The 25,765-nt window shown below is 34.8% G+C and overlaps 2 protein-coding genes across 6 annotated transcripts in view; both read right to left on the minus strand.

Annotated features, from left to right (window-relative positions):
* The window catches only part of dennd3b (DENN/MADD domain containing 3b), a 38,731-nt gene extending 36,718 nt beyond the window's left edge, over positions 1-2,013 (minus strand). Inside the window, exon 1 of one of the 2 annotated variants that reach the window (XM_087287215.1) lies at positions 1,151-2,013. The gene's annotated coding sequence lies outside the window, so the exon portion shown is untranslated. The remainder of the gene's footprint in view (positions 1-1,150) is intronic. The other variant, XM_087287214.1, reaches the window with a different exon arrangement.
* slc45a4b (solute carrier family 45 member 4b) lies at positions 1,709-25,526 on the minus strand. Of its 4 annotated transcripts, none has more exons than XM_087287222.1 (8): positions 25,486-25,526; positions 19,632-20,206; positions 14,698-14,886; positions 14,382-14,561; positions 12,078-13,177; positions 7,478-7,577; positions 5,969-6,180; positions 1,709-3,286 (listed from the first exon to the last, which is right to left on the minus strand). In XM_087287222.1, the coding sequence occupies exons 2-8, from the start codon at positions 19,894-19,896 to the stop codon at positions 2,948-2,950; spliced, it is 2,385 nt and encodes a 794-aa protein (XP_087143348.1). In that variant the 5' UTR covers positions 19,897-20,206; positions 25,486-25,526; the 3' UTR covers positions 1,709-2,947. The 4 variants fall into 4 exon arrangements, with proteins under 4 accessions (XP_087143348.1, XP_087143349.1, XP_087143347.1 ...); XM_087287223.1 differs by having other exon boundaries at positions 25,367-25,526; XM_087287221.1 differs by having other exon boundaries at positions 24,467-25,526.
* Positions 25,527-25,765: the final 239 nt, after the last annotated feature.

The following is a 25,765-nucleotide window of genomic DNA, read 5'->3' on the forward strand; positions in this document are numbered from 1 at the left end:
CATTTCAAAATAGAATATTGTGCTGTGCTGTTTTTTTTAAACAGTGAACATTTCCATATCTCCAAATAAACAAAACATTACACATACACAGGGAGGTTAAAAAACATTTCAAATGGATCTTTAATCTGTCAATGTTAAAAAAAAATGTTTTAAACAAAAGCGCGCACTACTTTTGAATGAATCACGTTAATAAAGATGTATATTTTTCATTTATGCAGTGCTACTCCGTTAGATTTGGCTCTTCAGTTTCAATGGGGCCAATGAAAATGACTTCTTTGCAATAATACTTTGAATGAACTAGAATAGGGATGGGCAACTTCGGTCTTGGAGGGCCACTGTCCTGCAGAGTTGAGCTCCAATCCTAATCAAATACACCTGCCGATTGCTTTTATCTTGTTTAACTTGTTTAGGTGAATTTGATTAGTGTTGGAGCAAAACTCTGCAGCACACCGGCCCTCCAGGATCAAAGTTGCCAATCCCTGAAGTAGAACTAAAACAGGAAAATTATTTTTACTGCTACTGCATAAAAAATTACAGATCTATCAATATCAATTAAACTAGATTTGATACTTGTTTTGTTTTTACAATATCTCTTTAGAAATACAATATATTTCAATATAATGAAATGGTCTTGAAAAACAAAACCTTACAAAGGAATAATTCTTATTCAAGAACACAGCTGACCTACTACATTTGTATATAGGCCTACTTTAAATTATAATATGCAGTAATAGCTAATATGCACCCATGTGCCTTTTTTGTGAAAGTCATTCATAAGAAACGGTTAAGAAAATAAAACTACTCATAATAGCTTGATAGTCATTTTCAAGAGGTGCTTATTCAAAAATATCTTTAAAAAACCCGTTAGTTTCAACCCGTTTTTTAACATCCCCATGAAAGGTGTGACATCAAGAGTAGATCAAATGTACGTACACAAAATCAGTTTTTTCCTTAAACGTTGCCATTTGTATGTAAAAACACAATGAATGTGGAAAGGAAGCGTTAACATAAAATATATATGATTCCTGTATAAATTATGTATTATCTTTCACCCTCTACTGGACGAAATCAGAAACAACAGGGGTAAAAGGGTTTTTGAAATGCGCTCCTAGAAAAGCGTTCAAGCATCTCTGGCTGCACAGGAACATACCTTCCACTTTCTTGTGATGTACGTACGCCATCTTGTGTTCACAGGCGGCAAAGCCAAACCAACAGCGGAGAGTAAACAACCATAAAATATGGTACTTGTTTCTTTAAGAAAAAAAAAACAAGAACCCAGGAACTAATGGATTCGAATAGAGCAGAGCACAGATGTCAATCTCAGTTGATGGAGGGCGGCAGCTCGGCAGAGTTTACCTTTAACCCTAATTAAACACACCTGAGCAAACTAATGAGTTCTTCAGTCTTGTTTGAAATTTACAGGTGTGTTGAAGCAGGGTTGAAACTAAACTGTGCAGGGCTGTGCTCCTGTTTGACACCCCTGCTATGAAGAATAAACAAATATGGGTAACAATTTAGTTTAGGTCACAATTCATGTTATTAATTACTGGTTTAATTAGTTACAAGAATCTAATATGTATATGAATAAATACCAGTATCTAATAGGCTGTCAAAATAAGAACAAGTATTGTTCACACAGTACCTAAAACATATAGTTCTTAATGGAATAGATGCTAATTTCTAAAAATAGATACTACTAGCATGGAAATTATGGATAATTATTATTTTTTATTTAAACATTAAAACAGCTAGGTATTCATATTACATAAAAAGTAAAATAAATTCAATCACATAGTGTGGCAGTTTAAAACAAACCATTCAACCAAGAAGAGTGTAAAACTTTCTTTATATTGAACAGAATTCAAAACCTCAACTGGAACCAGTGTAAACGTTCAATTTGGTTCAAACACTGAAAAAAAAAGTCACAGCAGTACCACAAAAAAATGAGGATTAAAAATAAAAAGTGTCCACCTTGGTCAGGAAACACACACAAAAATAAAAGAGCCAGTCCACTGACCTCTGTACAGCTACTATACAGACTCCAGCAATGTATTGAAACTACATTTAGAAGCGGCCACTTAGCCAGCGGAGTCAGGTGACTAACTCTAAGAAAACATTTGGCCTGAATAAAAAAACAACACCTTGTGTATATAAACTACACAACAGTACCAGAAACGTTAATGAAATTGGCTGTGAGAAATACTGCTACTACTGGAGTGTCATCGCTTAAGATGGAGGCTGACAGACAATAAAAAACTGCCCCGACAGCTAAACCCATTTCTTCATTTCGCTCTACAGCAAAGCCTTTCCTTTATTCAACATCCCTTCTTTCTCTGTGCTCTTTCTCCCTTGAAATAGTGTACCTAATAAAATCAAGTCAACTCTCAAAATCAATGTCTTCACCAAAAATATAAATATAGATATATTTTGGCATTGTGCATAGTTAAATCTAAAGAAGTGAGCGATCAAAAGCGCTCAAGCAGCAGCCGTTCAGCTTTAACCTGAGTGTTTGTCATGATTCGAGGCAGATGAAGCAAACACGATGATAATCGGACGTATTTTAGCGCTAAAACATACGTCTAGAATGATGCAAAAACTTATATCTGGTATATAAATGACTTGTGAATGACGGGGAATGATTATTAGCGTGTGAAACTATGTTTTCCACTGTAGTGACGTAAACAAAAATGCTTCAACTGAAATTAAAACTTGTTGTGTAGACAATGGAGATTTTGGCCCCAAATAATAAATAGCTTGAGAAATAATCTCAAGAAATTACGTATTTGACTCAAATAGGTTTGATTTCGTACCATATCCACAGAATTGCATTCAGCATATGTGTGAGTCTATGATTGCTAGAGAACGTCCAACTTGGTCTTGCTTGTGCATTCTGGGATTTGTACTTTAAAACTCAAGTATTATTATTATTATTTTTCAGCTCTAACACCTAAACTGAGGATGCAGTCTCTGGCTTGTTTCTTAATTTCTCTGCACTGCTATTGGACGCCACCTCCGATTTCACAGATCCTGGGCCTTGTTCTTCTTCGTCATCATCATCTTCGTCGTCGAGTGTATCAGGGTAGATGACGAGGAAAGCTGCAGCCAGGAAAGCCAGACAAGAGCCTCCAGATGCCACCATTGGAATAACTCTCACCGTGCCGACCGCATCTACCACTGCACCGAGAGCAGACGCCACCAGGATCTGAGAGATGTACACTTGACACGTCAGGATGGCGCAGTCGATGCCAAAGCCTCGCCGTGAGTTTCCAGGGCTGTGGTGGATGTACTGTCAAATAAAACGTACAGTCATTGATTGAGAGAACTGCTGCCGTGAGCGAAAATGATTTACGAATTAAGTGTATGTAAAACAAAAAGGGTAAAAATACAAGAGAATATTTTCCTGATATACATGCTGACGTATAGATGCTATAAAAAAGATAGAAAAGACTACAGTAAATAAATGAGTGGAATGGGCCAGTCACAAAGAATGTATTTCTCTATCCCAAAGCACTACTCTTCCATAGTTTTTCCTATATAAAGACATTTGACTGAAATCCATGACTGTTATATGTTCGAATATCGATTCTTTTGCAGTGCTGAATTTTTAAGACACTGTGATAAGTTACACAAATGTAAACTTTTACACCAAGTAGGTGCATCCCAAATCGCATACTTATGCACTATTCCAGGGGTTCCCAAACTTTTCAGCCTGCGACCCTCAAATTGACAATGCCATTGACTTGCGACCCCCAATATCCTCTTGGGGTGGTATTAAATACAGAAACCTTGCATGCAATGGCGCACACACACTAATAGAGCCAAGTCTATTCTTCGTTTAATTTTTTAAATGTATGTGAGTGCTGTAAATGGGCAGAAAGTTTAACCAGGTGTTATAAAATCAATCTGCTGCATGTGACGCCATTGCTGTTTCTTTAAAATAATGTAATGACCCCAGGGGTCGCAATCTAATAGAACTAGTAACCAAAAGCTACTATAGTAACTATATATTATATTTAGTAACTATAAAGAAAAAAATTTCTCTTCAGTAGGTTATGGATAAAAAATGGTGATTCTTATGGTTTAATAAAAATAAATAGATTTTTGGAAATAACCAGGTGACCCCCCCCTTTATTGTTCCGCGACCTCTCGGGAGGGTCCCGACCCTCACTTGAGCACCTCTGCACTATTTTACGACATTTTGTAGTATAAATAGTGTAAGTAGTGCGTTCACACTGAAAACAAACAAACAAAAATGCTACATAAATACCCGGATGATGCACTTTTTCAGGAGTTAAAATAAAGTGTGGTATGTTAGACACTTCACGCACTCAGCAGCCGCTGCTTTGCTCACGTAGAAGAAGGGGCGGAGCTTTCAGGCACTGATGTTGGATTACTTTATTTTTTTTGGATTATGAAAGCAAAATTCTCCTACGAGAGTGATTATAGCACCTTCCAATAGTGAATGCAGTTATAGTCATGGCAGATATTATTTGGTAGTTTGGCTTTTCATTTTGCTAATTTGGCAACCGTCAAACATTATCTGGGAAACAGTTTGAATTTCCACTCAGTAAAAAAAAGTTTGTGTTCCATTTAGGACAACACTACATACATATATTATTCTGTAGAGTGTGTGAGTGCATAAGTCATAGTGTTTAGTGTGCCATTTGGTACTCAGCTAAAGCCCCTCCATAATGTCAGTTCTAAGCAGTAGACCAATCCAAGCTTCTGTTTACAGTAGCAAGTTGGCATGACAATGGTTTAATTTGATAGTAACATTGCGGAGGAAGTTCCTATTTTAAAACCATTCTTCCTGAGTACTATGTTTTGCATTTTTAGACACACAGACACCTGTGTGAATGGCCCCAAAGATGATTATAATAACAAAAAGAGAAAATTTTAAACTTTATATTTATCAAACTGTTGTGAAAAAATGAAGTACAGCTTTGACAAAAGATTTAGCAACAAAAATGATGATTTAATGAATTTTATTCTTAAGCACTAAATCAGCATTTAGAATGATTTCTGGAAGATTGTGTGAAATTAAAAGCTGGAGTAATGACGCTCAAAATTTTGATTTACCAGTTACAATTTAATCCCAAACTAAATTTTAGTAGGAAAATAAATAAATAAATGAAAATTAAATAACAACAAAACCATGTAATGATCAAATTATAGCAGTTTTGGTTACAATCAAATGTGTGCTGACGATTCACTGTTATACAAATTATTGTGACTTAATTCTGTTTATCATGTTACTTACAGTTGAAACCTAATGTTCGCTTTTTTTAATATATTCATAAATATGTTCAATATATTCATAAAAATAGGTACATACAATTTACTTTATTTCAATTCATCTTTTATTTCTATAGCGCTTTTACGATGTAGATTATGTCAAAGCAGCTTAACAGAGAAGTTCTAGTGAATTGAAACTGTCAGCCCATCTTTCAGAGTGCAGATGGACATTTCATAATTCATGATGTAATATTATTAATTCATATGTATGTATGAATGTATGTATGTATGTAAAAATATATTAAAAAGTATATATACATACATATACATATATATATATATATATATATATATATATATATATATATATATATATATATATATATATATATATATATATATATATATATATATATATATATGTATGTATATATATATATATATATATATATATGTATGTATGTATGTATGTATAATGGATTAAAGCGTTCGCTGAATGAGTAAACATTAACGTAAAATAAAACTATTCCATGTATTATTATTTAAAATAATATCCCTTATTTGGATGTATAATGTGATCAAATTTCATCATAACTAAGATTAGACTATTAACTGATTATTGTGATAATTAGCCTAGACTAGGTCCTCCAGAAAGGTTAAAGTAATCTTGATGGATTTCATATTTTTGAGTGTCATTGAATTTTTTTAACTATATATATAAAATGATACACACCTCTTTGATCTCATGGTATTGTCCCAGCAGAGCATAAGGGCAGTATGACATGCTCATGGAGATGACCCCCATGGTGCTTATCATCACCATCGCTACATATACATTTGGAAAGATGGACATGACGGCTGTACCCACGGCAAATCCCAGAGTCCCCAACATGTAGGTGATTCTTATGCTCAGGTCATAGTTGTTCAAGATCCTCTGGAGCACATCTGAAAAACACGTTTATGATTATTCATCAAGAATAATAATTAAAATGAATTACATAATTAAATGTAATATGTCATTTTAAAAAAAAATAAGAACACATATAAGGAATGCAGTTCAATAAGGTCAATTCAATATCCTTCATTAATTTGTTTTCATATAATATAATTTTATTATTGGCCAACATGATTTATGAGTTAAGGAGAGAAAATGCTACTACAGAAAATTGTATTCATTTCTCTGGATTTACTGGATTTATTATGTATGTATTTGAGTAAAATGTTAAGACTTTGTTTTTTGTTTAAGGTCTAATACAATACGTAAAAATGTTGTCATTTTGAATATTAGTTTTAATAGCAAATGCTTTAATTCGCTCTAATTAAAACAAAGGTTAACGCACAGCAAACTGATTAAATATATTTTCAATCTTTAAAGGTACAGTACATCACAAGGTAATGTCTGCTACAGAAAAATAGCTCTGACATTCTAAAAGGAAGTGAAAGATTTAAGACAAACAATAACTCAAAAGAAAATCTGCTTACTTAAAACTGGCGTCATGTGAGTGTCTGAGTACAGAACTGAAACCTGATTAGTCTACTAGAAAATATAAACAAACTTCCCATGCTTTCTGGTTTTGTCCTTTGTTAGATATATTTTGGTCAAGCATATTGGTATTCTTAGGCTTGAAGTAAATCTTTACCACCAGATGCAGAACTTGCTATTTTTGGATATTCACAATACATTTCTTATTTCCAGATGGACTCTAGCAGTCATTGTTTTCAGGTATGATTGTGGCTAAAAGGTTTGTGCTCTAGCATTGAAAGTCATCTTCACCCCCATTTCAAATGTGGATTGCATACATGATTTCGATAATACAGATAGAAAGACTGAGATTTCAGAGAATTCTTTAGTGTCTGGGGTTTATTTCTCAAATATCTGGATGAACAAACCAGCCACTTATCTGTGGATTCTTCAGAGACATTTATTTATTTATTTATTTGTTCATTCGTTCGTTCGTTCATTCATTCATTCGTTCATTTTTCCTTCTTTCTTTATTTTATTGTCTGTTGTCATGCCCTAATCTATGTTGTCATTTTTGTTTTGCTCATTGACTTGTACAGGATTTATCTGGGACAGTGCTGAGTGTTGTGTGAATGTGTTTCTCTGTGGTTGTCCTTGAAAAAAAAAATCAATAAAATATGATTATAAAAAAAAGAATAAGAAAATGCAAACAAAACAGCAGTCCTCAACATTCACATTAAGTTTTCAAAACAGCTGAGCATAACACACACAAACACACACCTGAGCAGAGTGCAGCTGTAGCCGCATAGATCACCAGCCCCCAGCAGCCCATCTTCACACCTTTACCGTAGTCATGGAGAGCGGTGGAGTTTGCAGCAGCCTGTTTCCAAAAAACATCAATTAGATATCTTGCATATTCACACAAGTACATGCAGTAAAATAGAGCTTGCGTCATTTCAAAACACTACAGTAAATTACTTTGTACTTAGTCATAAGTTCTCTGATAGGTCTATTGGATGAGTTAATGGATGAATTAGTCTTGCAGCATATTTAAATTTTGAAAGGGATTAAAATTAAAGAAGCGCAGCACGATTCTGGCTAAAATGAGAATCACAATTTGTTTTTTGCTTAAAATCACTATTTTCTCACAATCCTGTAGATGTAAAATAAAGGTTAATATGAGTAGGCTTTTATTATTCAGGTTTTCTACAGGTTTCATCAAGTCAAATTTAAGACTTTTTAAGAGCCTTTAGGACCATTAATAAGGAAATTTTTGACTCATAGAGGGGTTACATTTTTTTTCTAGTTTTTATTAATTTGGGGAAGTTGTTGTAAACATGTTTAACTGCTGCTGTAAATTGTATCTCTTTGATATAAAAAAAAAACTTAAATCTAAAAAAAAAAAAAAGTTTATTGAGATGTATTGTTGGTCATTAGTAGCTTTACTTGAACAAAGCAAAATTAACACCTGTTTAAACCAATTTAAGACCTACAACACAATATGTCAGTGAATTTAAGACTTTTAAGGCCTAAAATTTAAATTACATTTTTAAATTTAGTTTTAAAAATGTAAGATATTTTAAGAATTTTTAAGACTCAGCAGACACCCTGATTATTGCTATTTCTCAAACATGTGATAAAATAACAATCAAATTATTATGCGTAGGTCTACTGTTGGTTAAAATGCTACATTTTGTAGACTTGCAACACTGGACGTAAATAAATGTAAACTTTTTCAAGGTCATTAACGCACTGTAAACTGATGACATCAGAATTCAAATATTCATAGTTCTAAAGTTGAATTATTGTGTTTGAGACATATGCTTGCAATCTGTCATTGACAACATTATTAGACCATTTTTTTTCCACTGGTAAAATGAGACATTTGCCATTATCAGATGACAAACGATTGCTCTGTGCAACAAACTAAATGTTATTTACAACTTTATTACCGGTTATTCACAGCTTACATAGGTTCTGTTTACTAAAATAGACATCATTGGCGGGCACATGCATGTCCTTTCGGTAGTAAACACACAGTGTGTCAGCTCACATGTTGTTTCGCGACCACAATCACATCATTACACAAAGACAGAAATTACATTTTTGGTTGAATTATACCTTATAAATACAGTATGTAATTTTTTTAACACCATTTGGAGGTGTTCATGTTGCCGAACCATGTATATAAAACAATGTGAAGACTTCTGTGACTGCCTTTGTGATTCTCTCCTGAACTTGAAAATATTATTGGCTGAATCATAGAAATGCTGGATTAAGATTGTGTAGGGGGTTGAACTGAGATTGCAATCTTTTTTCTATTAATCATGCAGCTGATTGAACTGACTGAACTGTATTTTAGCCATGTTTAAATTAGTGAAACAATATTCCAAAAGATAACAACAAAAGTACTTTGATTATTCAAAAACTAATTTTAAAACCCGTTTTAAAAAACTGGTTGTGAAAAGGACTCAATCTAAAACACTTATACAGTGTGTGGCAATACAAACACTTCGGGAAAAAAAAAAAGATCCAACAGAACCGTTCACAACCTCAATTTTAAGACCAAACTAAATTTACAGAATAAAATGATAGCAAAAAATGATTTCATGATTTTTTTATTGGTTAGAAATAGGTTTAAAATGTGTACTGAAGTTAAAAAAAAGTGCCTGAAAACTCCTTCGTCACAGACACACATGCAGACACAAACAAATAAATCTGCAGCATGACTCATTTCTGACATCAGTGTTAACCAGTAATTAGCAACATCACAACTATAAGAACAAACAGGTGTGCTTGAGCATCTGCCCTGTTTATGGTGAATTGTTGTAACATCATGTCCTGTTTTTTGGGGTCCATTTAGACAGCATTGTTAATGGTTGCATTCATATTTCAGCCATTTGTATTTCCGAGAAGTTTCTCTTTGTTTGTTCTGTTCACACCAGGATTTAGATGGCTGCAATCACACTTCAGTGAGCCAGAACAACAAAGCAATTGTACCAGACTTTTGTTTGAACCTAACCAAACCTGCTCTGTGTGAACGCCCTAAATCTAATCCCTCACCACATCTTTTCTTCCCTTCACTCTCTCTCATTTCCTTTTATAAACCTATTTTACAGTTTAGGTAGAAAAAAAGTTTCACTGAAGACCGTAAAAACAACAATTTCCCTATTAAATTTTCAATATTTAATTTACCAAATGAGCATGATAGGACAAAACATTTTAATTATGGTTAACACTTCAGTTTATGTAAAAATTCACACCATTTACTACTGTCCATTACCTGCCTACTATTAAGATATTCACTGTTTATTAGCACTTTTAAAGTATGATCTTATTTTACATCCTTAATGCTACTCAATACCTAAACCCAACTACTACCTTAATAATGATTAATAAGCAGCTAATTAGTAGTTTGTTGAGAAAAATCTTAGTTAATGTTGTGTTAATGGCGTGAAATATACATTAAAATTAAACGTGACCAAACTGTGTATTTTTTAAAATCATTTTAAAATTATAATTACGTGAGTGTGTTGGTACTAAACCCATGTGCATAATAAGAAATTCGTATAAGAAGGAGTGACAAAAAACCCAGTTAACTGCAACAACTGCAATTTGAAGTGCTAGAAATAATAAAACTAGGAATCCTCATTTCAGTTAATTTTGCCAATCGACAACCGCCGCTCGTTAACTGCGAACAGCAGCCTCAGGAAACATTAACAACAGAACATCTTCACGCACTTGCAATGTTTCCAACAGCATGGAAAAAATAAAAAAAAAATAAAAATAATCCTGCCCTAGATATTTTTTACTTAAATTTTGATTACAAAACGAAAACACTGACTGAATCCTTTTAAACTGACATTGGCTGTTTTTTCCACTCATGTTTTTTTCCCTCCGTCAAATAAAAATAGCAGGCTCAAACCGATTGCTCCATGAACAATATGCATTCAATTAACGCTCCGCTGTTATTCTTAAATAATAAACCTCTGTCAACATTTTTAATAGAAGTCATTTATTTAAAGATTATGTCTTAAGCTTCTGTGCTTTCATTTCCTCTGCCTTACAGTTCATGTGTGCGTGCTACACGTGATGAGAGACAATGACAAAGCTCATATATTGTCTTTTTGTAAAGTATAGACTACTATAGCATATAAGAATTGTGTTGTTTACAAATAAAATTGCACTAATTTGTATACATCTTTTATAAGCTATAAAATGAAAGCCTCAGTTTGGTGCGGATTTATCAAAATATCGAGAAAATCTTAGGATTTGTTTGATTCACAGGTTATGTAGGCTATTTCAAAAACGGATATTTTATAAGAACTATTAATAAAAAGGTTGGTTTTTTGGTTGTACACTAAATCTTCAAAACTATAGCCTATTTGTTTGTTTATGAGGGGTGCTGGAGCGCGCTCTGATGGAGAGAAAACCCAGACGCTCTCACTTGTGGCCAGCTCATTTCCAAAGCAACGCACATCTCAGAAAGTTTTGTTTTTCAGCTTCTTTTTCTAATTGTTCAAATAAACGAAGGTGTTCATGACACGCATCCAAGACAGAGGCATTCAGCATTAGCGCTGGTTTGGCATTAACTCATCAGTGTCAAACTGTGACCAGCAATATCTTTCTTTCATTTTGATTCTTTGGCAAAATATGTCTGTATTCATGTGTGGTTGCACGTATTACCGTCCCGCAAGTTAAAAAATATGTCTTGCACATTTGCAGGATGCAGCAAAACTAAAAAAAAAATAAAATAAAAAAAAATAATAAAAAATAATAATAATATATATATATATATATATATACATATATATATATATATATATATATATATATATATATATATATATATATATATATATAATGATTAAAAATTATTATATATATATATATATATATATATATATATATATATATATATATATATATATAATAATTTTTAATCATTTAACTGATACCATTAATTGGTTAACGGTTAATCTTTTAGTATGAGCATCCCTAACTAAATCATAATGAACATTTGATTGATAACAGGACTGATGCTGGATAAGAAATCTGTCACAACAATTATTTTTTCAACAGAATTTTTTCCCATTTAAAGATCTATGTGCATTTTTTAATTGCTGCACAATAAATAAATGTATAACAGTTGGATAGATAAAAAGACAAATACATTTAGCTGTTTTTTACTCTATTATATTATTGCTATTTTTATAGTGCATGGTGGCTTAATCATTCAGCATATTATTAATCATAACTGTAGGCATGATACCTTATTTTAACCAGGGTTAGTAAAAAATAAAATCTTTAGAATTTTAATTAAATATCTAAAATTTACAATTAATTTGAGATAAATGACAAGATAAAATTCTGTTCTTACAGTCGGGTCTCCTCCATAGATGACCTGGCCCATGAAGTCAGTGTAGAACACAGCCTGTGCGATCATGGAGAACCAGGTGAGCAGGTGACACACGCTCAGACGCCACAGCTGAGGCGGCATCTTCAACATGGACAACCACAGGAGTTTGACTGTGGTCTCACTTTCACCATCCTCGCTCTCTTCATCCTCCTCATTCCTGCGGGATGCAGAAATGCCACCAAGCTGCAGCTTCCGCCGTTCGTGCCGTCTAGTTATTTTGTCGAGGTCATTCAGACTTCTTGAAGATTTAATCGGGCCGGCCATATTGCCATAGCGTCTTCGCCACTGAAAACCCACATGTCCATGATAAGAGAAAGTGAATGAGGGTTGCCGGTAGAATGAGGGTGTGCGGCGACGCATTGGGACATTGTAAGGACGCAAGCCAACTTTTCCATGATGATTGGTGGCATTCGCTGCTCCATTGATTGGATTTCCAGAAGCCGAAAAGCTTCCGTTTAGAGTTTTGTGAGCTGTGCAAATATGATCTCCATTACTAGAACACTGCTGTAAGTGATCGCCAGAGCACTGATCTAGCTGGTTTGTGTTGTAGTAATCCAGCGTCGCCCCATCATCTTGTACACCCTGATAGTCCTGAAATAAATTTGGTTCTATGTCGCACAGAAACTGCCCATCACGATCTAGGTCTGGGTCCAGCTCTATGGTTGCATCTGGCATGGCTAAAACGGAGTCGCTTTTACTACGCACCAAATCGATGTTTAAGAAGTCACTTGAAAGGTCCCGCTCAGACCGATCATCCTCATGGGGGGTAAACGGCTCTTCCTCTGGAATAATTTCTAGCTGGGGCAAGAGACGAGTGGATGGGAAGCTGCCATAGGGCTGGACAGGAGCTAGTTTTTCTTCATCCTCGTCCTTCAGTGCCCCGGTCAGGCTGGGGTTATAGAGATGCTCTTTGATGCTGAAAAGGTGAAGCGTCGCAGAAATGATAAAGATGATGGAAGCGAAGAAAAAGAGCACCTGCTCTTGGGCTTTAAAAGCTTGGCCCAGGAAGGTATTGGTCCAGTCCAGTCCTCCAAGCATGTAACCTAAAGCACCTCCAAGCCCTTAAAGACAGGAAGAGTATCACTTTAAACTTGGAAAAATAAAATATACTATATTAATGTAGCCTTTAAGGCTAAATACTTCCTACAGTTTATGATACAACCCCTTCCAGTTATTGTTTGGCTATTGGAAATAGTTGAAATTCTCCAATTTGGAGGAACATTGAGATTCCAATATTAATACAAATGAAAAGTAGAGGAGAAGAACTTGAAAAGTTGGGCTGTAAAATGTTTTTAATAGTTCTGGTATACAGGCTTACATAAAAAGAACAATTGCCCGGAGGAATTCTGAAGCTTCATGCAAAGCGACCTACATTTGGTTTTGACCACTGAAAATGTGTACAATATGTCTATTTATCTGCCAGGACACAGCAGATAACAAAGGCTTCAAAATGTAAAGAAGGAAAAACACTAAAAGAGAAGGTTGTCAAAAGGAAAATTAAAAATTCTCCCATCCTTTACTCACCCTTGACTTGTTCCAAACCTTTTGGTTGACTTCTAAAGTATTTGTTTTTCTACTAGGCTTGTCAATTGTTACAGGATTACAACATTCTTGTAAAAGTATTCTTTTGTGTTCAACAAAACAAATAAACAACAACAACAAACTGGTTTGTAACAAGTCAAGTGTGTGTAAATGAGGTTAGAATTTTATTTTCGGGTGAACTGTCCCTTTAAGAACCAAAACTTAAAAAGATAGAAAACAATGATGTCAACTTTTAATGTTCATTTTTATCCCCCATGCAAACGATGGATTACTCAGTAAAATGTATCCAGAACATCACATATTTTTAAGTTTTTAAAAATCTTCTAACCCAGGCTACATTTGCTTGATCAAAAATACAACAAAAACTAACATTTACATTTTTTTTTTTTGCTAAGAACCCTCTGATATATCACAATTTCAAAAGGACATTTGTGATATATTCACAATTTCATATGTGAAATTAAATCACGATATTATAATCACTTATGAGCGATTGCTAAAGTAAAAAAGCTATTATAAAAGAGAATTTAATAGTAGCATATAATCACTAAACGTTTTTTCATGTAAAAGCTAAATTCTGATTCTGATTAGATCTTTATTAACGCACAATTATCTAATAAAAACCATCATTTCCCCCCCAATTTGAGTCTGTTATAAGTATGACATTAAAGAGCAGAGCATCCCTGTTCCAGTTCTCTCCCAGTCCCAAAATATATACAATACCTGCTGAGAAAGCATGGATATTTAAAGCCACATCCTGTTCCTCGCTATCAGCCACATCCAGGAGGTAAGCTCTTATTGGACCGTCCAAAGCATCAGCACAGAAGTCCAGAACCACTACACCAACAACAGTCAGCACAATCCCCGCCGGCTGATCACTGGGGACGTCACCCAGAGACAGACCTGTTTGACACATACATTCAAACAGACCATGAGGAAAAAGGAGTCCTACTTAAACAATATTACCATACAATCTTGTAAAGTGAATAAAATCACTCATTTTAAGTGAAATATAAATATATCAAATAATAATGATTACCTATAAGAGATCCGTTGAGAAATAAGGCCAATCCTATTAACAATCCTATACACAGTGCCAAAATGAAGGGTCTCCTCCGACCCCATTTCAAAGTGCAACGGTCGCTTGCTGAGCCAATAAGAGGAGTGAAAATTAAACCCAAAATGGGGCTGAGGAACCAGGTTAAGCTGTAATACTGCTCTGGGAGACCTGCAAGGAGAAACAGAGATCGGGATCAATTCAATTCCTAAATTTCAGGCTTTTAAGTGTGGTCTTAGAACTTGTGTTTAAAAATGTCCCATCTTCAAAATTAAATAGCAATTTCTAAATCTAAATCATCATTCATCACAAACTTAGTAAATTTCTAGGTTTTACCTTCATCAGTGTGCAGTAATTCATCGATGTTTAATTAGAGGGCACCATTCATTTTTGTCTAAAGTAAAGAATTATATTTTTTAACTATATATTATCGGGGGTCATGGTGGCTCAGTGGTTAGCACTGTCGCCTCACAGCAAGAAGGTCGCTGGTTCAAGTCCTGGCTGGGCCAGTTGGCATTTCTGTGTGGAGTTTGCATGTTCTCCCCGTGTTTGCGTGGGTTTCCTCCGGGTGTTTCGGTTTTTCTCCACAGTCCTAAGACATGCGTTATAGGTGAATTGAATAAACTAAATTGACCATAGTGCATGAGTGTGTGTGTGTGTAAATGTGACAGTGTAATAGTGCTTTTCTAATACTCGGTTGCAGCTGGAAGGGTATCCGCTCTGTAAAACATACTGGTTAAGTTGGCAGTTCATTCCGCTGTGGCGATTCCAAATGAATAAAGGTACTAAGCTGAAGGAAAAGAAATGAATGAATAAACTATATATTATAGCAAGACAGTATTGATAAAAGTTAAAGCAGCAGATTCTTATAGTGTCTGTGTGCTTATAAAAATGGTTTTATAGCTGGTGGGTCAAAATTGACAATGGATTTAACATAAATGTGTACAGCCTTCATGAAAATATAGATTTTTTATAATGTTGTTTAATCATTCATTTATTCGAAGTGGCTATTTCAGTTGATTGATATAGTATTGCTAGATCTTTAAACAGCCAGAATAGATAAAGCTAGAGCCTCAACTCTTGATGAGTGGAAAGCGGCTGCAGACAAACTGGCAGAAATACTCATGGATAGTACAAGTGGGGGCGGAGTTGAAAACAGAGCCGTCAAGCCGGACAATTCAGGGCTCAAAGTTGCTGCGTGATCACTTATTTATTTATTTATTTATTGCAATAACAACAAAAGATTTACACTACAAATAAAACAGAATACAGTCTCTACAAACTATAGTTCATTTTAAACAACACAGGAATTCTAAATTAAATTTAAGTAGCCAATTTAACAAACGCATGAGAAATAAGGGGAAGCGAGAGAGCACATAAAAAAAGCATTTTAATCCAAAAAGATTAAACAAAAGGACCAAAATAAATGAGCTACACTTTAAAAAGAAATTTCCCAGAGAGCAGGTACATCAATGTCACTTAAAAATTCTGCATAAACGGCTCGACAGGAAATAAAATATTTTATAATCATTTATTTTTATATTTAATAAAATACTGTTTTACTTAATTTGTTAAGAAACCATTAGGGGTGTAAGGATCAATGATAAATTATTTTATTACAAGTCTGTAAGAGTTACGATTTAGATTATTTATCAAAATATATCATTGAAATCATTTATGGAGCTAAATACAGTAAATAATAAATCTATGTCTGACTCTGAATAAACCTCAGCAAACAATCTAGTCTTTATGAACAAATTATTAAACAAAAGATGATACTGCAGAAAAATACTTGTAGTCTTTTAATAAGCATGATGTGTACAAGATAGAGAGGGGTATAAAAAGTTTTTTATTTTGTGAGACGGAATTTGTCCAAAAATAAACCCTAAACGCACGTGGTTGTTGTCATGCGATGAACCCAGCCAATCGTGTATTATTGGTGTCGTCATAGCAGCTCCAGCAGTCGCTCTTTAGATGCTGCACCGACTGAATCAATCGTCTGATCTTGGAGCGCTGGCGCGGTACTTTGATGTCACATGTGACAGTCAGGTGTCACACGTGTAGCATCAATCCGGACAAAATTTCTAATTGGAACGACCACTTAAAGACAGATTTTGATTGATCTGCGCAGCCCAACATGATGTCAAACACCTATAATCTCAACAAAACGCAAAGAGAGGGTGGAACATAGTGTAGCTCCTCCCCCTTTAAAAAAACAGCCAATAGAGTTTTGTTTTATCGCCGCTCTGCCAGTCAGAGTGGTTGAGCTCAAGTGCATCAAATGAAAAGCAAATGAGAAATGTCTTGAAGGGGGCGGGGAATGTTAGACAGGGAGCATTTGATTGGTTATGAATTAATGAAAAACTGTAGTGTGAGGTGACGCAAACAAAATTGTTGATCCTTTTAGGCGGAAGTTACAAACTACAAGCTCTATTATGTTTATATCAGTTTTATATCTTCTAAACGCACACTAGCTTATAGATAGATAAAAACTCAATACTGATACTGTCATTTAAAATTACTTTATTTTAATTTCATGGGACCTTTAACCAGCAATTTACAACATTTACAACACTATAAACCTTTCCACATGGAAGAAATAAAAATGTGTCATAGTAATGAAGCAATCGCACTGCCTCTGATAATCAAATGACCGTCTAATGCGTTGACTCAGAGTACATGAAAAGGTCGTGAGAAAAAGTGAAAAGGATTTTTTGGGGATGATTTAGTCTGGATGGAATTTTCCATGAGTCCAACATTTTCTAGTCTGGCATGCAGAGCTCGTGCCAGCACTGATGACATATTAAACCCAAACACTTGATTACTCAAGTGAAACTTAATTGTCAGACTTCTTCTTTTCACAAAAGGAGAATGTGCAGGTCATGTGTGAAGTGGGATGATGACTGAGAATGTGAGAACAGAAAGTGCAGACAACAGATTTATCACATGTCCACTTCACAAATCATAGCTCTTGGGCTTTTCAGATCAACATCTATCCAACTACACGCTAGCCAGATCAGTTTAGGGTGCAGCATGAAGTAATGAAGTAATCAGCTTGTATTATAAAGCAATAACACTCAGTGTTAGAACTCTCAAGGGCCAGAACTTAAAGAGATGGTTTTGTCAATACACTGAATTAAATCTAGCACAGGAGAGGATTTTATCCGTTTTACTTTAAAAACAACCTCTGGTTGATGGCCTATTAAACCACACTCACATTTTCAATTATTTTACCTATTTTCATCAAGAAGGCTATTTAAGATTTTGACACGATGCATATTTTTTTCCAAAACAATTCCAATTAACTTGACAAAACAGAGTGATTTAGGTTCAATTACACTAAATCTGCTGGGAAAATGGCTTTTTAGAATTACATGTTTTTTTTTGGCTTGTTAAATCTACTAAAGTGGTAGATGTTTTTGGTATGAGATCAGAGGGCCTTCAAAGCAATTCAAACCTTTTGTTATATTAACCCTGCAGTTTCCTGAGAGGATCTATTGACATTGATCTTATTCAAAATGGACTAAAAAGCTAGAGAAAGAGGAATGCGCACACTCACACATTCTCTGCATTCCATGCACTTTTGCATGCTACTGTGAAAACAAGCATCCCTTCATCTTACTACTATGATACAGGGCTTGCATTGGCATAACATGCGATTCCTGACAAATGTAAAGAGATGCCACAGCTCAATGAATATGAATTGGTTTTAAGTATAAAATGAATTTAAACAATAAAAAATCATTCCATAAATATAAAGTGCCAACTGAAGCAAAATCTATGTATTAGCCTATGCTATTTTGGTTGCATCAGCCTTTTCATTTAAAACAGATGAATGACATAAATGTTAAGAATGGTATTGTGGAATGTTTTTGCATATACCATGAAAGTCAGTTGTGATAAAAGAAACACTGGAGCCCACTGGCTTTGATTTAGTGGGAAAAAAACAAACAAACAAACAAACAAAAAAAAAAAAACATTTTATATGTTTTCTTTCAAATATTTTTGTTTACTTGATCATAAATGTAAAATATTCCATCTTAAATCTATTGCAAATAAGACACTGTTTTTATTCAGTGAGTTAAAAAGAACTAAATCATAACTTCCTAATAAACTCACCCCAAATAAATCTAAGAGAAATCGAACGTTTCTGCAATAGGAAAGGCCATTGCATTTTTTCCCTTTTCTGTACATGCTAACCTATTTGCTCTTCAAAGCACACAGTCAAAATGCATTTAATATGTGTGATGAAATAAATTCGCCAGTGAGTTATTGGTTGTGCATTGATAAATTTAAAAGGTTTGATTTTAGTTTATGTGCATGTCTTATTTCTTTTATTCGTTGTATTAATTTTTTGTATGACTTACTCTTGTTGTTTGTGGTTTTTAGTTTGAAAAACATTGGTCAACGGCGTGGCATGGTGGCTCAGTGGTTAGCACTGTCACAAAAGGGTGCTGGTTGGAGTCCCGGCTTGGCCAGTTGGCATTTCTGTGTGGAGTTGACATGTTCTTCACGTGGGTTTCAGTCCAAAGACATGCACTATAAGTGAATTGGGTAAGCTAAATTGCCCATAGCGTATGATTGTGTGTGAATGAGTGTGTATGGGTGTTTTCCAATACTGGGTTGCAGCGAGAAGGGCATCCGCTACATAAAACACATGCTAGAATAGTTGGTGGTTCATTCCACTGTGGCAACCTCTGAAAAGAGACTAAGCTGAAGGAAAATGAATGAACATTGGTTGTTTTTAATTGTGCTAAACTGTCATTGTCATTCTTATCAGATGTGTGTGACGTCCCAATATCTATTCCCAAAAGTCAGATAATTAGTTTTCACTCAGCCAACAGACATTTTAAAAGAATGGCTAGATTCCTTAGCTGATGAAATGTTTTTTATAATGGTTGATAACTTATACTAACCAAGCTGCAACAGCACAGGAGTGACAAGCGCGGTCTCCATGGCATAGCAGAACTCCCTCCCGAACATGACAGCACCGTGCATCACCCATAACCTCTTGGGAATGAGGGTCAAAGAATCCTCACTGGATGAGTCCTCTGACATCTCCACATCCTTCTCCTTCTCTGCGATTTGTCCACCATTCGGTTCTTTCTCCTGCATCACTGCCAGCTCCAGCACTGGAACAGGCTCGTTGACAGCATTTTTGGGTGCCATTCTGGCCTGCATAAACGAAGCTGTTTTGAGGTCTTGATCCAGAAACGGTTCCACTCACCCCTCACAAATCCAGATGCTATTATTTCCAGAGCTCCAAGCTGATCTTTCATAATCCTTTGAAGCTTTCTTTTGAACTATTTTAGCTCAATTATCTTATATATTTTAGGTCTAATGACTATTATAATGAACGCCAGTCCATATAGAGCTTTGTTGTAAATTACAAGTCAAGTTTTCATGAGCGGAAAAAGGGAAAAGAGGGAGGGAATGGAGAGCAGAACAGGTGGATGTTCCTCTTTGTTCCTCCATGGAATTACTTGTTAATCTGAAAGAGAGCGAGAGATAGAATCAGCGACGGAGGAAAAGAAATCTTGGCATTAACAACAAACATCCAGTGAGAGATCAAGGCAGTGGAAAAATGTCAGTGGAAAACAAGTTGGGAAAAATCCTGGCATTGCGACAGTAACCATGATTTCTGCAGAACTTATTTGGACTAGCTATAATCCCTGGAGAGGGAAGAATGAAATATTAAGAAGAGTGACTAAAATAGGGAAAAGGCACTTACAAGTTGGTAAAATGTAGATCCTTATTCCTTAGAGAATCATTTAAGGCCCAAACTCATAAACAATATTACAAACACACACACACACACACACACACACACACACACACACACACACACACACACACACACACACACACACACACACACACACACACACACACACACACACACACACACACACACACACACACACACACACACACACACACTCACACACTCACACACTTACAGATGCCACATAATATGCAATTTACATAGGTAATATACATGTAGAGTTCAGATTAGGGCTGTGCGATTAATCAAAATCAAATTGCAATTTAAAACATTTAAATTAGCTTACCGCAAGAGGCTGCGATATGAAATATACATGTATTATACAATTTCCCCCACCCAGAGCAAATGAATGACTGCCAATTCACACAGGGTTTCAGCGTCAACACTTGACAGAGGGTGTGTCTGAAGTTGGGGCTGACGCGATCGTCATATCAGCATCAGCCAATGAAATTAGACTACTGTCTGAGCTGGTGTATTTGCATGAAGTGATCTGATTGGCTGACACATCCATTGGCACTTGAAAAGTTGAGAAATTGCCAAATTCTGGAGTGAGCAATGCCTCAGAAACGGCACCAACAGATCCAAAATGCAATTTGGCAACGCCTGATGCTACCCATTTAAACTGAAAAGGAAGCGTTGACGATGACGCCCCATGTAAACTGGTATTAACACAATCAGTTAGGCCCAATCCCAGTTCTACCACTTAGCCCTTCCTCTTACCCCTCGTTTTACGCGTTCCTGTGAAGGGGGCTGGGGAATCCCAATCCTCTTTAGCTTGAAGGCGTAGGGCTTAGGGCAAGGAGTAGATATCACTTCGAACTAAGATTTTTTAAGACCACACTCATAACCAAGGGATAAGAAAATTTCTTAGTATACACCAGCCACAGCTGCACCCAGAAGTAGGGAGATCCACAAACTAGTATTATTTTTGTCATTATTACAAACTTTTATGACAAACACGTTTTAATATATTCATAACCGCAATCGCATTCATCTTTTACCATTATGCTTTTAAAAAACACTAAAATAAAAACCGCTAATTTTTCCGATCTCTGATCCAAAAAAATAGTTCCTGTATAGCAGTCCCACAAAAATAGAATTGGGACTGGGCCTTAATATTCATTTGCTGCTTCAGAAGCATTAACAGATTCATAATTCATATCAATGAAAAACAGCATGTCTGTAATATGGGAACATTTTGGTATTAAAGTCACAGACACTGAACAAAAACAGGTCATTTCTAAGAGCTGTCGCAGAACTGTTGCCACAGCACGAAGAATTACAACAACAAGCACCTAAAAAAGCATCACAGGCAGCTACTGTATATGAGGAGTGTCTTACTAAAACTCAACTAAAAGCATTGCCAGTGACACTCAATCTAGTAGCAAGCAACAGCAAAGTACAATTTCAGAGTTGTTTGTAGCTGTTACACCATATGAAAAAACATCATCAGTAGATAACTAACGTCATAACTCACTACTGTTTGTGTGCCTTTCTCTAAGTGCCGTCTGAAAATGTCCTTTTAAATTAGCATTTTTCTCAGCCTCCAGTGTTTATATTCAGTTATTTTACTTTAAAGGCAATGGAAATATCATATTCTTTACTACAAAAGAGAAATTACTGAAACTACACACAACATAGCCTGAGAAAAATGCTCAATTTCGAGGAAAATTTCATGCCACTTGCATCTGAACTCTTCACATATAATAAAAAAAAACACTTTTCTTAGAAAATAAAATGTCAAACAACGTCTTTAAAGTCTTTTTAAACAAGAAACCATTTTCTAAGTACATTTAAGATGTCTTCAAGTGACTAAGTGAAGGCTAACAAGTAATCATTTTTTAAATTGCTGTCTAACACTGGCACCAGAAAGGGCTGGAGTGCATACTGTTGCTATAGTTATATGACCTCATGTTGTGTGCAAGATTGTTTGCGAATGTATATTAACCAACCTCAAGCTCTAAAACACTGTTTGAAAATGCTGATAAAGCATATAAGCCTATATTAAAAATAATAATCTGTATTTTTACGCTTATTTACACCTGGTGATTAACGCCGCAAAACTGTGTGAAGTTCCAAAGGTCATTTTACACGAGCTACTATTACACAATCATGCAAGTTACTGTAAAATTTAACAGCACACGTGCAAGTACAAAAGACATTAGCATAGGAGTATTGCATAAAAGCAAACGGCAGATGTGAAGCTGATATCATGAGCCACTTCTATAAAAAAAAGAATGATTAGTTTTATTACAGCATTTTTATTTTGTTTTAATTTATAACAAAATCATCTATATATACACTACCGGTCAAAAGTTTAGGGTCACTGGGATTTTTAAATGTTAAAAAAAAGCTTATCCTGCTCACCAAGGCTGCAGTTATTTAATCAAAAATACAGTACAAACTGTAAAATATTATTGTACTATAAAATAACTGTTCAAAAGTAGTTTAATATTTAATTTTATGATTTATTCCAGTGATCTTAAAGAAGAATTTTCAGCTTCATTACTCCAGTCGACAGTCACAACTTCATCAATAATAATAATAATAATTACAAATTTTATTTGAAACTACATAAAAGCAAATTTAAAATTATAATAAATATTTAACAATTTGACATTTTTTTACATTTAATAAATGCCGCCTTGATGAACAGAATAAATTTCTTAAAAAACAAAAACAAACTTTTGACCAATAGTTTTATTTTAGTAGTAGCCAATATATAGTTACTCAAAAATGTTGAATACTGTATATTAATGTGTAAACCAGTTGTTTTCATTCGACATAATAACAAAAGTGTATCACAGCTTTTCTTTGTTATTTTAATGTCAAAAAGTAGTAAAAACTATTAACTACCATATATTTATACCATAATTAATAGAAGATGCACAATAATGTGTCATACTGAGTAACAGTAGTTTATAGACCCAAACACCTTGGTGTATTAAGAACAAGACATATTAATGACATATTAAAAGTACATTTGAGCAACATTGGACAGCCCTACTAATGTTTAGTAAATCCTTCAAACCTCCCAGGTATTGGCTATTTCAAATTTAACAACATTTAGTATATATTTAAACATTTACAGGTCATTATAAGTGAGCAATTCCATGCAAATGTCAACCTTGCCATGAAAAAGTTTTCGCCAAAATATCAAAACTTTTTTTGTGTAAGTAAGCTAGTATTTTACGGTGCTTTAAAAATACTCAAAAATGTCTCTGTTACTGTTTTCAAATTATTATATTTGATTTACCAAAATCACACACATGCAAACTTTACATCCGTCTTATCCATAATGGAGAGTATATCATCCATAACAGAGCTTTTTTCTTATAAATGCAAAAAAGTCAAATAAAATAAAATCAATTATGTTTGTTCTATAGAAACACAACTCTTATTCTTTTGATTAACATTATTTCTTTTGAGCTGTGCAGTTAAATTCACAGAATTTCTACTAAGTATGCTGTATACAGTAAACTCACAGACGTTTTAGGTCACATCCATAACGCATGTTTATTTTCCTCATTTAAAACATAAAATATAACTCTGTGGTCAGTAGTTTTGAAAAAATAAACGGATGTTTCAATATACGGTTAACATATACTTTGCCAATTTGTTTTAGGATTTTACTGCAAATGTCACACCCGTAACGCTGTAATTACTCATGTGTTATTTAATTACGAAATACATAAATATGTCAGTTATGCTGAATGATAACAGAATATTATTTCAGCTATATTTAGACATTTTATTTTTCAAAAGTTATTCGAAACATTATAGTACACAGTATGCTTTCAATGTATAAGAAAATCTGTTTCATAAACAAAACATAATACAGACACTTAAATACCTCAGCTTTTACCCAGACACCATACAAGAGTAACTGTACATGATGTACATATGTAAGTGTGCATTTCAAAAATTTAGTTAAAACCTCTCCAACATAAATAAAACATATCCTACCTCCTTCCTCAAGTACCATGCGTTTCATTTGATGCCTAAATCCTTTAAACACTCAAATACTGTCCCAGATAAAGCCAATCAGAAAGACTAGCGGACAAGCTGAAGTGACATACAGTGACCGTGAGTTATAAATGTCACTAGTTTTACATGAGGCTACATGAGGATCTCGTGATAACCGGCCGTCCCCTGTGCGCTGTGCTGATAAGGCAACACCCAGACGATTCTGGCAGGTAAACCTCACCCCAAAAGAGCCCAGGCCCGCTGTGACAGGGGTCAGGTGGACGAACTGACACCTGTGTCAATGTTTGACATGATATTGTGACACGGAGGAGAAAAGTCGTGAGTTCTTATTGCGTAACGAAAAAGTGGCTTTCGCCGAATCACGTGCAAAAACACTTATAAGAAGCCTCTGATAAAGCTCAGGTCATGTCTAAACATGTACAGTCTTCCCTTGTTTGTTATTTGAAGTACGCCTGGAAACAAAACATGAATCCTTGTCATTTTCAGTTAACATCGTGAGATATTAATGTTAGACAGATATTTGACCTCGCTAGCTAAAATAAATGAACATATTATTACAAACTCTCCTTTAAAACCCCTTTCCCAAAGGTTTTTCTTCTTCTGGATTCAAAGGATTGCCAGATCATCAGACTGTTGCGTGCAGCCGTCCGCTATGAACTCTTGTTGATATTTTACCTCATACATACTATAATCACGTTACCAACTGTATTGTCTGGAAGAGTTAAGTGATCTGAGTGGAAATATTAACGAGTGACTTTTAATGAGTATGCATTTGGGATTTCGCTGAACTTTCTGTGAATCATAAGTCTGGTTAATGCTCGTTAGCTCGGACTGCTAGCCTGCTAATTAACTTGCTCTTTCGGTAAATTTAGCCGATACCTTCAGTTCACCAGCACGACGAGCGGTCCCTTTCATAAAAGACATGTCAATTTCTGGATTAAAAATAATTATCAGCATACATAAGCAAATGGAATAAGATGTTAAAGAGCCGAATGTACCTGCTCTCAGGTCGCGGATGTACTGCATCTATTGTCTGCTTGAGGTTGCCAGTCGTTCCGCTCTACAAATCCCCCTCGTCGGCAGTGATGTAATCAAGCGTATTGCTGTCAAAATCTGTCAACTGTAACCTAGAAGCCATCATTTCTTATGTCATTCCGATTTATTCGTGTCATAAAGACACGAAAGTGTGATATTTTATTATATAAGATAGTGTAACAATATAGACAACTGATAACATTCCTGAAAAGATTAGATAAAGTTCAGATAAAATACTACACT

Source organism: Danio rerio, chromosome 16 (assembly GCF_052040795.2).
Source record: "Danio rerio strain M-AB ecotype USA chromosome 16, GRCz13ab, whole genome shotgun sequence".
NCBI classification, from domain to species: Eukaryota; Metazoa; Chordata; class Actinopteri; order Cypriniformes; family Danionidae; genus Danio; species Danio rerio.

Coding starts and splice junctions, on each gene's coding strand:
- slc45a4b (XM_087287222.1), bottom strand. CDS start 19,896: ATGCAGGCCAGAATGGCACCCAAAAATGCTGTCAACGAGCCTGTTCCA. Junction 14,562..14,697: donor TCTCAACGGATCTCTTATAG/GTAATCATTATT, acceptor TGTGTCAAACAG/GTCTGTCTCTGGGTGACGTC. Junction 3,287..5,968: donor AATACCATGAGATCAAAGAG/GTGTGTATCATT, acceptor TTTATTTGACAG/TACATCCACCACAGCCCTGG.